The following is an 11,315-nucleotide window of genomic DNA, read 5'->3' on the forward strand; positions in this document are numbered from 1 at the left end:
TAACAGAAATGGGATATTAAATAGGGCAGTGTAGATTAATGGGCAGTAATAAAATAAATGAGACCCATTAGCAAAATCACTGCTTCAAAAGTAGATTCTGTGATAAGTGCCCTTCAGTGCCTCATGTGGGAAAAATGGTTGCAGCACTTGGAAAATCATCCACGGAGCTGCATTTTAGGCTGTTGTGACAACCTTAAGTGATAGGATCTTAAAAACAGTTTAGATGAAGGTAAACTTCATTTGCACGTGGTGTGACTGGTAGAAAACTTGAATGAGTCTGTCTAAACGTGAAGACAAGTTCTCTTCTTTCAAACCCAGGCAGAGTGCTTCTGTCTGCTCCCAAAACCTTTCATCAGAAAGCAAAGCCTTTTGTTGTTCTTCTGTGAAGCCTATAAGGGTGATCAGGAGAACTTAGAGAGTCCTATTTTGCTCCTCGAGCACCGGTGCTTTGGGGACTGATGTTGAAACAGACTTTGAACTGGAACTGGTGGCTTTAGGGGGACCTGCTTTTTCTATTGTTGATTTTCTATTAGAGAAACGATAAAAGGTGTGGAGACCTGATTGCAGCCTGTCAGTGTCTAAAGGGGACTTGTAAGAAAGGTGGGGATGGACTTTTGAGCAGGGCCTATTGGGACAGAACAAGGGGTGATGGTTTAAACTGAATGAGGGAGATTTAGACCCGACAAATTTTTTATGCTGGGGGAGTGAGACCCTGGCTCAGATTTCCCAGAGACGTGGTAGCTCCCCCATCCCTGGAATCATTCCAGGTCATGTTGTCTGGGGTTCTGAGCACCCTGCTCTAGTTGCAGATGTCCCTGCTGACTGCAGGGGACTTGGACTAGATGACTTTTAAAGGTCCCTTCTATGATTGTGATTCTGTGATTGTGCTTGAAACATTGCTTATCTCTGCTTTCTGGACCAGATTGTTTTTCTGGAGTATCAGAATGGTTTGAGCTGGAAGGGACTGTAAAGATCATCCAGTTCCAATGCCTCTGCCATGGGTAGGGACACCTTCCCCTAGACCAGATTGCTCAAGTCCTCATCTGACCAGGCCTTGAACACCTCCAGGGGAAGGGACATCCACAGCTTCCTTGAGCAACCTGTTCCAGTGTCTCACCCCCCTTGCTGTAAAGAATTTCTTCCTACTCTCCAGTCTAAATCTCCCCTCTTAACATCATGCTTAATATCAAAGGAAACAGCACTTTATTTTTTAGCTGTAGAGAGTACATTGCCTATAACAGGAAACATGTTTGGGGTTTAGAGCTAAAATATTTACATAAATCAACACATCAAAGCCTCAGTTATCAACATTCCAGGGACTTTGCCATTGATCTTCAGTAGGTAGGTGGGTCCAAGTCCCTGAACTAACACCTTTAACCTTCCCTTTCTCCCTCTAGAAAGGTACAGCTGGATCACAGTGGGTTTTTTTTTCTTTTCCAGTGTAATTGTGTTAAATCCAAGCTCAGGCTGTAAGCCACGAGTGGCACCTCCCTTGTAAGACACAGCGTGGTGCAGGGCGATAAGAGGGCCCCGGGCGCTCCGAGTGCAGCCTCCCCTGTGCTGCTGGCTGCGTCCCGGGCTGTGTCCCAGGCTGCATCCCGGCCGCATCCTGGCCTGCTGGGAGTGGGAGAGGAGAGGAAAGGATGGGAGAGGAGAGGAAAGGAAGGGAGAGGAGAGGAGGGCCGGGAGGCGGCTGTTGCTATCGCTCTGATGTCAGGCGCTCTCGCTAACGTGTGGTTGGTTCTGCTGCGTTTCAGATCGCTGCCGGCAGCAGCGGAGCACAAAGGGATCGGCCAGGCTCCCGCATCGCTCAGCGAGAAGAAAGGAGTCAGCGGAGCAGACTAACAGGGGCTTGTGTCGGGTGGCCTTGCCCTACAAAGGCTGCCTTTAAAAGAGAAAGGCAGTGCCATTTAATGAGCTGTGAGATGAGGCGCTGCTGCTAACGCTCAGATCCCAGGATTCATCGGCTATTCATTGTGCTTAATGTACATGTTTCTGCACCGTGCATTCAGGAGATCCCAGAGAAGAATCCAAAACGGCTGCGGGGGAAAGACCACCAAACATGCCTACAGAAACACTACCGACAGGTAGCATGGTGAAGCCGGTCAGCCCTGCCGTCACTTTCACCTCCGCCGTCCCTCTCCGCATCCTGAACAAAGGACCCGACTATTTTCGCAGGCAGGCGGAGCCTAACCCCAAAAGACTGAGCGCGGTGGAGAGGCTGGAAGCCGACAAGGCAAAGTACGTCAAGAGCCAGGAGGTCATCAATGCCAAGCAGGAGCCTGTGAAGCCAGCGGTGCTGGTGAAGCCGCCGGTCTGCCCCGCAGCCAAGCGAGCGCTGGGGAGCCCAACCTTGAAGGTCTTCAGCAACAATGCGAAGACCGAGAGTGGTGTGCAGAGAGAAAACCTAAAACTGGAGATTCTGAAGAACATCATCAATAGCTCCGAAGGCTCCAGCTCAGGTTCGGGGCACAAGCATGGTCCCCGGAACTGGCCACCCCACAGAGCCGACTCGACAGAGCTGAACCGGCACTCGTTCGCCGAATCGCTGAAGGTTTACCCCACGCAGGGCCGCAGCAGCCCGCAGGAAAGCAGCTCCAACGTCAGCAGAAGGCTCCTAGATCAGTCGGCAGAGACTTTCTTGCACGTCTCTCACAGCTCCTCAGACATTAGGAAAGTAACTAGCGCAAAGCCCTTAAAAGCAATACCCTGCAGCAGTTCAGCCCCACCCCTGCCTCCAAAGCCCAAAATCACTGCCATCGCCACCCTGAAGTCCCCAGAGATTGAGGCAGTCGAGTCTGGATGTGGAGTGAGCAGAAGGCCCTCCCTACAGCGCTCAAAATCAGACTTAAGCGACCGATACTTCCGCGTCGACGCCGATGTGGAACGGTTCTTTAACTACTGCGGACTGGATCCCGAAGAGCTTGAAAACCTCGGGATGGAGAACTTTGCAAGGGCTAACTCTGATATCATATCCCTCAACTTTCGCAGCGCAAGCATGATTAGCTCAGACTGTGAACAGTCTCAGGACAGCAACAGTGACCTTAGGAACGATGACAGTGCCAATGACCGCGTGCCATACGGCATCTCCGCCATTGAGAGGAATGCCAGGATCATCAAGTGGTTGTATAGCATCAAGCAAGCTCGAGAGTCACAAAAAGTGTCCCACGTGTGAGAAGGAAACAAATCCACTGTAGAGGGAAAAACAAAAAAAAAAAGAAAAGCAAGGACTGTATCTTTGTCTGTGAATATTCAGTTGTGAAGGGTTGTGAAGTCTACTTGAAGTCTTGTACACTTCTCAAATCTCTTTGTGTTGCTTGTTGTGCAATGTTTCCAAGTTGCATGCCTGTCAACATGTGAGCTGACCTGGCTTCCACTTGAACAATAACTAACTACAAAAGCCTGGCTGAGTGTACCCATGATCTGCCAAAAGTTTAAGACAAGAATCTAATTAGGGCTTCAGTGTAATCAAAGTGTTTACATGGAAAAGGTTATTTGACTTCTTTGGTATTTATGTGGTTCCTTGTGGATTTTATAAATGTCACTTTTTGTCTTAATACCGATATTGTCAACTGGCATTACTAGTTTCTGAGCTGAAACAGAATCCCCCTGAGGGGTGGAAAAGTAAAACTGGCCAAAATAAGAGGTTTAGGCATCTGATGATAGGAAAAGCAGCCTCATTTCTTCTAGAAAGTGCTTTATTGGACATGGAAACCGTTTCCAAAAGGCAAAGAATGCTACGTCCTGCAATCATGTATCGCTGTTAAACTCTGCCTCCCTACTTGTAGTAAGGGACTGTTCAGTAAAAGGTTTCTTTTTCTCTAGGTAAGCTCCCTCAGGTTACCAGCAAAAGCAGTCTAGTGACTCTGCTTGACCTCTCCTCAACAAAACAAGTCTTGTGTTTGGGTTGGTGTAAGCATTTTAATGATTTTGTGTTTCCCCCCCTGCCCCATTGGAAAGAGCTCAAGGAGGTTTGGAGTCAACAGCACGGGATTCTGTGGGTTTGGGTTGTTACTCAAAGGTTCCTGGTCTTAAACTTTTGACAGGAATGATTCAGTCCTGTAGCTGATATTGAATGCCTTTATTAGTCAAAGACATCACCACAACAAATTCCATGCTGTCTTTTACATTTCTTTTGGGTTTGTTGTTTTTTTTTTGTAGACCTATTTGAGCAGTTAAGGAACAGAAGTGGAAGCACACAGCCATACCGATGGAACACCTCCTCTCCAGCAGTAAATATACTCAGTAGCTGAACTAGATCTGAGAAATTGTGATTATGTTGTCTTGCATATGTTATATCCAAGGCTGTGAAAGTTTGTTCCAGCTCTAGTAAAGTGTAGAAACATGACAGTATGTAGCTTTTTTAATTTTTTTCCTTTGTTTTGTTGGGATTTTTTTTCCTTCCTCCTCCTTAGGATGGTTAGTGCTGCAGCTCGACCTGTTACAACTCTTTGGACAATCTGTGTCTTCCCAGTGGTTTCATGAACTGTCATTTCAACTGACAATGGTGGTGTGCTAGGGGAGATGTGGAAGTACAGCTTCATTCTTACTGTATAGATGCTTTGAAGTAAATTGCAGCACTACCTTCTACTTCATCAGCTACTAGGAAACTTTTTTTATTGTGTAAATGCTGTAAGACTTTGTATATACTTCAGTTGTTACGAAATCTTTAAAAGGAAGAGTGTTATGCTAATAAATAGCTCCTGGTGCAGGTATGGTAGGTTTATTGTTTCTTTTTTTTTCTATCTTTTCTTTTTTTCTTACCCCCCCAATTCTTAAAACTCTTATCAGGAACTCAATCACAGTGTGTTTTAGTGCTGTAGAAGGTCTTGGTTAAATAATAGTTCCAGTAAAAGGTTTCTTTTACTCAAGTGCTTTTCAGAATATAATTTTTTATGAAGTAACTATAGCAGCATGATCTGAAGAACTAGAGGAGAGTTTCAAGGCTCCTAAAATAGCTTGCTTCTTCCTTACCTAGCAGTGTTGCTGTTCCCATTTATAGCATCTGTTCATAATGAATCACCACAGTCTTCTGAATTATTCTTCAGTAGTGCTTATTTATATATTTGGATATTAAAAGATGATTTACAAAGCTGGGTTCTATCTTTTCTCTAAGAAGGCTGTAGCCCAACTTCTCAGCAACAGCCACACTTAGCACAAGCAGGCTGGAAGCAGAGCCATGCAGTCACTCATTCCCTATGGAATTATCCTGCACCAAGTTTGAGGCCTGGAGCAACCTGGTCTAGTGGAAGGTGTCCCTGCCCATGGCAATGGGCTTGGAACTAGATGATCTTGAAGTTCCCTTCCAACCCAAACCATTCCCTGAAATTTTATAGAATTGTTTTCCGAATGGGGGCAGAGGTGGGGGTGGGGGGGAAGCACACATCCAGTTCCAGGAGTCTACTCCATGGTTTCACAACCCTAAGACTTAGGACATTCCTTGTTGGGTCAGAAATGTGGAGCTGTGTTCCAGCTATGGGCACATTTGTGACATTTTCAGCTCCGTGGGTTTCAGTTGGCATTGCCATCACGCTGGGGTTTCAAGCATATTTTTTCCACTAGTAAGTTCTACTCAGTTCCGTGATGATTTTGCCAAGGAAAATAATGCTGAAGGGATTAAAGCCAAGTGTAATGCAGCTGTACAGCAATGAAATAAAGAAGTTAAAATTGAAATCAGGACGCACTCACATTGTTCTCTCTCAAGTGCTTGAAGGATGGATAAACATGCTATCTCATCTGGTGTCAGCCAAGAGCAGGAATAAAGAAACCTTTGTAAGGAGAAGAATGTTCTGAACTTGTTTCCCAAGGTTTCTTAGGAAGCTGTAGGCTCTTGAGAAATCAAATTCATTTCCTTTTAACACCCCAAGGGGTGTAAGCCTGTGAGTTATCTGTAAGAGAGCATTTCCTCACCCGAGGTCTTGAGCAGCACCTTTGACACGGCACAGGCTGTGGCTGCTGTCCCAGCTTCCCGCAGCATGCACGAGAATGAGATTTTCCAGGACCTTCCCAGTCAGCTGAACTTACAGCTCCAGCGAGCTTGCACCAACAGAAGTCACTGCAAAGGAGGCTGCAAAATGCCCACAAGGCTTTGAACAAGCAGCTAAGAGCTGCCTTCCCTTGGCACTTCATTACAGCTTATGCAGGTAGGATTCATTTATTGATACCCAATTGTTGTTGTCTGATGTGTGTTTGTTTTCAGAGAGGAGTAACCCTTTTGCCTTTGCAGACAGCTAGTCCATCCTGCTGAGAAGGTCTCTTGTTTGCTTCAGGAGATTCCTGAGTGCTGACCATGGAGTTTGGAGAGAGCTGTAACCAATTCAAACACCTCACCTGGGACCTGTTCTGGTCGTGTTCCTGCTGTCTCCAGCAGCCGTTTACTTGTGTGCAAAGCGCACCGCGAGCGTCCATGGTTAAGTAACAGCTCTTGGTGCTGCAGCACCTCTGGGGAGACAAGCAAATCAGTGATATGCTCTGAAAGTGGCGTAGGTCAGGGCTGGGCTGGTCACTAGAGGAGAGTCAGAGGCTCCCCATCTCTCTCCCTAAGGGGAACAGACTGATGGGTTGGGAAAGAAACTAAACCAGCTGGGATAGAAAGAAGAACAATCCAGTGAAATGGAGGCAGAGAGACACAAACCAATATGGAACCTAACCCCTGATGGCAATGATGGCACCACTGATGCTGGGGGCAGGCACTGGACAAGTCCCAGACTGGACTCAGCAGCAGATGGGAAACAGGTTTAGGAGCTGAATTCTGGAACTGGATTTGGGAACACAAATCAGGATCAAAGGCAGAATGGAGTCCTCATGGGACACCAGCCACTGAAGAAGAGGCTCAACCCTGGTGATCCCTCAGCTTTCTCCTGAGGATTCCACAAGTCCATGGGATAGAATCCGTTGCTGGTCAGTTGAGGGTCACCTGTCCTGTGTGCTCCCAGCTGAAGGTGATGCCTATCTCCACCTGCCCACTCCCCTCCCCAGGATGGGGCACAAGATGTGGCAGTGCCCTTGGTCTGCACAGGAGCAAGTCTCAGGCAGAGTCTTTCTGCAGCCCAACCCTTGGCAGGAGCTGTCCCCATCATCTTCTCCCTTGGCAGGAGCTGTCCCCATCATCTTCTCCCTGCTAGAAGCAGCCCCTGGCTGAGCAAACCTGCCCTGAACTTCAGAAAGTGCCTCAGTGAGCAGAGAAGTGACAGCACTGAACAGAATCAGTTCTCTACTAGCTCAGCACTGACAGTCCTGGCCCTGGAAGTGAAGAAAAACCAAGGTATGTTTTCTGTAACCAGTGTGAGTTCACATGCAGACAAGAAACCACCACAGAAGCTTATGGTGGTTCTGTTGTGCCTTGCCAGGGAGGGAAAGGAAGAGGAAAGCCATCTGACAAAGTACACTTGGAAAGCTCTGAGCAGCTCTGCACAGAGAAACCATTTCTGCCACCAAGAGAGATGGGCAGCGAAGTTAAAGCTGCTCTGTTAATCACTTCATATTGTGTGGTAACAATGTGGTGGAGGATGAGATACAGGATCTGAGCCACAAATTTACATTCAGTGACTACAAGCAGTGAAATGTTCTTGTTTATGGATTCAGTTTTCTGCAAGGCAGGGCACTGAGCTGCGAAAGGCTGCAGCGAGTGAGTGACCGCAGGCTTTTGAAGGGTAAGCAGAGGGATGATACTTTTGGCAGAAGTTCAACAATCAAAAGGCAACACTCAGACAAGAGAGCCAATCAGGATTGCTGACTTACCTCTTTTTGCAGCAGTTTAGTCAGCCATGGAGGCCATCCATGTTTGATTCCAGTCATTCAACAAAAAACAAAGTGCTTAATGGAGCTCTGCCGAGCAGAGCTGAACAATTTCAGCCCGCAGGAGAACAGGGAAGCAGCTAAGCCTTCAGAAAAGCCTTCCTGATGCTTATTGATTGTGAGATGATAATCTTTAGTACCTTATATTCAGAGCTCACTTGTCCATAAGAAACATTTTTATCAAGCAGAGTAGTCGAACCAATAACTGTGGGAGGTGCCAGGTTTCCAGGGCTATAAAACTCATGGTTTCTGTGATGAATGGTGCCATGCCAGCAGCTGAGTACTTTAGGCTTGGAATATAAGAACATCTGGAGCTTTGTTCCCATGAACAGTGAGGGTCCACTGCATGTTTTGGCAATGAATATAAATGCAGCTATGGTGGAAGGTCCCTTTTGCTGTACAGGAGAATAAATTGGTCAAGGTGGTTTGTCCTAATTGTAATTTAACTCTGTTAATAGCCTCATCCCCAAGGCTCAGATGTTGACTGACACCAAGCTGATGTTCCTTGCTGTCAGCAGAAAGACTCCTAACGATCTGCCCTCTGAAATATATCACCCATAGCTTAATGCAAAAGGCCATTAAAATTGTCTGGAAAATGACTTTTCTCTCCAGGTGATGGCATCTGTTAGGTGAACCTCTAAATAAGCACATTTCAGTCAGAAGTATTAACCCGTAAACATCCTTGGTTTTTCTCCCTGGAAGCCCAAGAGGTGGTCAGTAGCTGTGTCCTGGTGTTTGTTACATCTAGTTCATTGCTGCTAAAATACTCAGATGTTGTCTTGTTTGGGGGGCTGGTCCAAGCTGAAGAGGAGATACCTACACCCCACCATCTGTCTTGCCCTGGCAGGTAGGAAGAGCCCTCAAGCTGAGTTTGTATTTGATCACTTAAGACTTTGGCTGTGGCTGCCCATCAAACCCCAGTGATAATAAGTAATGACTTGATTCTTTTTTCTTTAGTTCTCATGAAAAACAATCATTTATATAACAAAACCTGGAGTCTCTTAAATGTCATTCTTCTAAATTTAAAGTCATTTTCATGATGGTCTTATGACAGGAGTTAGAGAGTGCTGGTATCTATGCTATTATTGTTTCATGCTTTTGGCACTGCAAGTGTTCTCCAGCTTCTTGGTTCCTTGTCTTTTCTGGGCTTTCCCAGCTTCTGTTCTTCTTCTCTGCATGTTCCTTCCTTGTCTCATCCGGCTGTTTCATCTTCTTTCCTCTGGAACCACAACCTCTCAGCCCATGTTCTAGCCTGCTGCCTTCACAGCACATTCCGGAAACTTTGCTGTAGGAGGTGAGAAAGGTGCTGGAGGAGAAAGAAATGAAAACAGTGAGAAATTTTGCCTCTTTGTCGTCTCTTTTCTTAATGGAATCTGTTGCGTAAACACTTCTGTGCTTTTGTCTCCAGTTCTGTTCTGCTCTTACTTGAAGGCAGCAATTTTACTCAAGAGATTTATAGCAATAGAAAATAGAAGACAAAAGCCTCACTGATGATTTCAGACAACAAAGGGGAAAACCTGAACATGAAGGTAATTAAAGTAAAATGCTGAAAGCTCTTCATTCTACAAGGTAAAAAAAAAAAAAATAGCGTCTCCAAATCCCAGTTTAATTTTTCTTGTCATGTTGACTATCCAATCCAATGAATAGACAAAATGTTCTGCTGTGCCTCCCTTTGTGTACACACTTCCAGTTCTTTTGCCTTCACTTGCATTACAAAATGTTGAGAAGCTGGAAGCAGGTTTGTGCACAAAGAAGGGGTATTTGCTCTGCAGTCTGATGCCTATTAGGTTTGAAGCCAGTTTGAAATAATTAATTGCAAGCTATTGTAGTTAAATATAAAGCATTAATTAACTGAGTGTTATTAACAAGGCAAACCAAAAGCAGTTTGTAAAGTTCCTATTTTCTCTTACGGAAGCTGCACAGGAGAAGGCTCTTTTCTAACCTTTAAAGACTCCATGCCTACCACAAAAGGCATTTTTCAGTTGTAGATATGAGAATTGCTTTCCTTTATATTTTATTATCTGACATGTAGAATTATTGTACCAAGAGCTTCTGCAGGAATTCCAACAGCAAACCTCCTCTTTCTCTCAGTGTAGATATTTCTCCACACAGCAGTTCCAGCAGAGTGATGCAGATGAGCAGCAGCATTGAATTAGTGGAACAGACAGAAAATGCATCACTTGACAGTCTGGGTCTGAAAACCCACACCAGAGACAATCATCCTCAGCACCTTGGCACTAAGAAAATTCTTTCTTACAGCAAAATTTTCACCCAGGAGGGAGTTTATTAAATGTTGCTCAGGTTGTATTTCTTTAGAGTTGATTGTATCTGTCCCACATGGCACTTTGGAGGCAGCTGACAATTGCTTTGGGGCAAAAGATGCTTGTCTGAACCTAAGGGCTTCAGTTTGGTGAAGCACAACGTTGCCTCTTGGTAGCAGATGATTATCAAAGCAAAACAACATCTTTGGAGCATGCTGTTGTGCTCCACCTATTCCCTTCTTTTCTGTCCACACCATTGCATGGAAACTGCTCACTGCAACCTAACACTGAGCTACAGGACATGTCTGTCCAGGTCCAGCACCCAAAGATACAAACCCAGGTGCAATGATGGAATCACAGGTTTTATTTGGTTGGAAAAGGCCTCTAAGAGTCCAATCATCAATCCAACACCACCATGGCTATTAAACCATGTCCCAAACTCCACACATTTCTTGAGCACACCTCCAGGGCTGGGGACTCCACCACCTCCCTGGGCAGCCTGTTCCAATGACTGACCACTCTTTAAGGAAAGAATTTTTTTCTAGCATCTGACTTAAACCTCCCCTGGCACCACTTGAGGCCATTTCCTCTTGAGACCAACAGCCACCCCACTACAACCTGCTCCCAGGTTTCTCTTTCCTCTTGCCGTCACACTGAAGGCAGCCAGTTTCCCCATGCTCCAAAGCAAATATAATGATCCTTGAAAACTCAGGAACTGCTGGGCTTTTGAAAGGAGAATATTGTGAAGGAGAAGTTTTTTCTTCTAGGCTCTGAGGGGAGAGAGGACAAACAGCAGCTCTGCTGTAAAGGAGAGTTTGCCCAGCAGCATCCCAATGCCAGGACTGCACCAGCAATGCAAATATTTTCTGCACCTTGTGTCAAGCCAGAGAGTAATTGGTAAAATAGATATTTGTACTGGGACACATGAGAGCACACCCTGCGGAAGTATGCAGACCCTGGATCCTCCACCTTGCTCAGAGAGCAGCACCAGAAGTGCCCTGCCAAGCTGTGTGCAGAATTAGCTCATTCATGCCCTCCTGAGGAAGGGTTGTGCAGGCTTTCCTCCCTGTGCTAGGAGTGGGAATGGAGCTGAAGCTCAGCAATCCTTTTAGCCTGTCGCTTCCCAATTTCTCTTTTGTCAGTACAAGATGGATAGGTTCAGGTTTATGTCTTTAGCTCCTTCTCCTCAGCAGAGGAGAGTGTTTGCATGGTTTTTGTGTGGCTATCCTTAACCAAGTCCCAGTGTTCAGCCTGGTC

At 45.8% G+C, this 11,315-nt stretch overlaps 1 protein-coding gene across 1 annotated transcript; it reads left to right on the forward strand.

The window, feature by feature from the left end:
• The first annotated feature begins 2,062 nt into the window (after window positions 1–2,062).
• On the forward strand, window positions 2,063–3,175 carry FAM110B (family with sequence similarity 110 member B). The gene has a single exon (XM_054394760.1). It carries the CDS (start codon window positions 2,063–2,065, stop codon window positions 3,173–3,175), a length of 1,113 nt encoding a protein of 370 aa, XP_054250735.1.
• The last annotated feature ends 8,140 nt before the right edge of the window (window positions 3,176–11,315 follow it).

The sequence above is a fragment of the Indicator indicator genome, chromosome 31, assembly GCF_027791375.1.
Source record: "Indicator indicator isolate 239-I01 chromosome 31, UM_Iind_1.1, whole genome shotgun sequence".
Taxonomy (NCBI): Eukaryota; Metazoa; Chordata; class Aves; order Piciformes; family Indicatoridae; genus Indicator; species Indicator indicator.

What these genes read in the sequence shown, in the direction of transcription:
- FAM110B (XM_054394760.1), top strand. Translation starts at nt 2,063, where the DNA reads ATGCCTACAGAAACACTACCGACAGGTAGCATGGTGAAGCCGGTCAGC.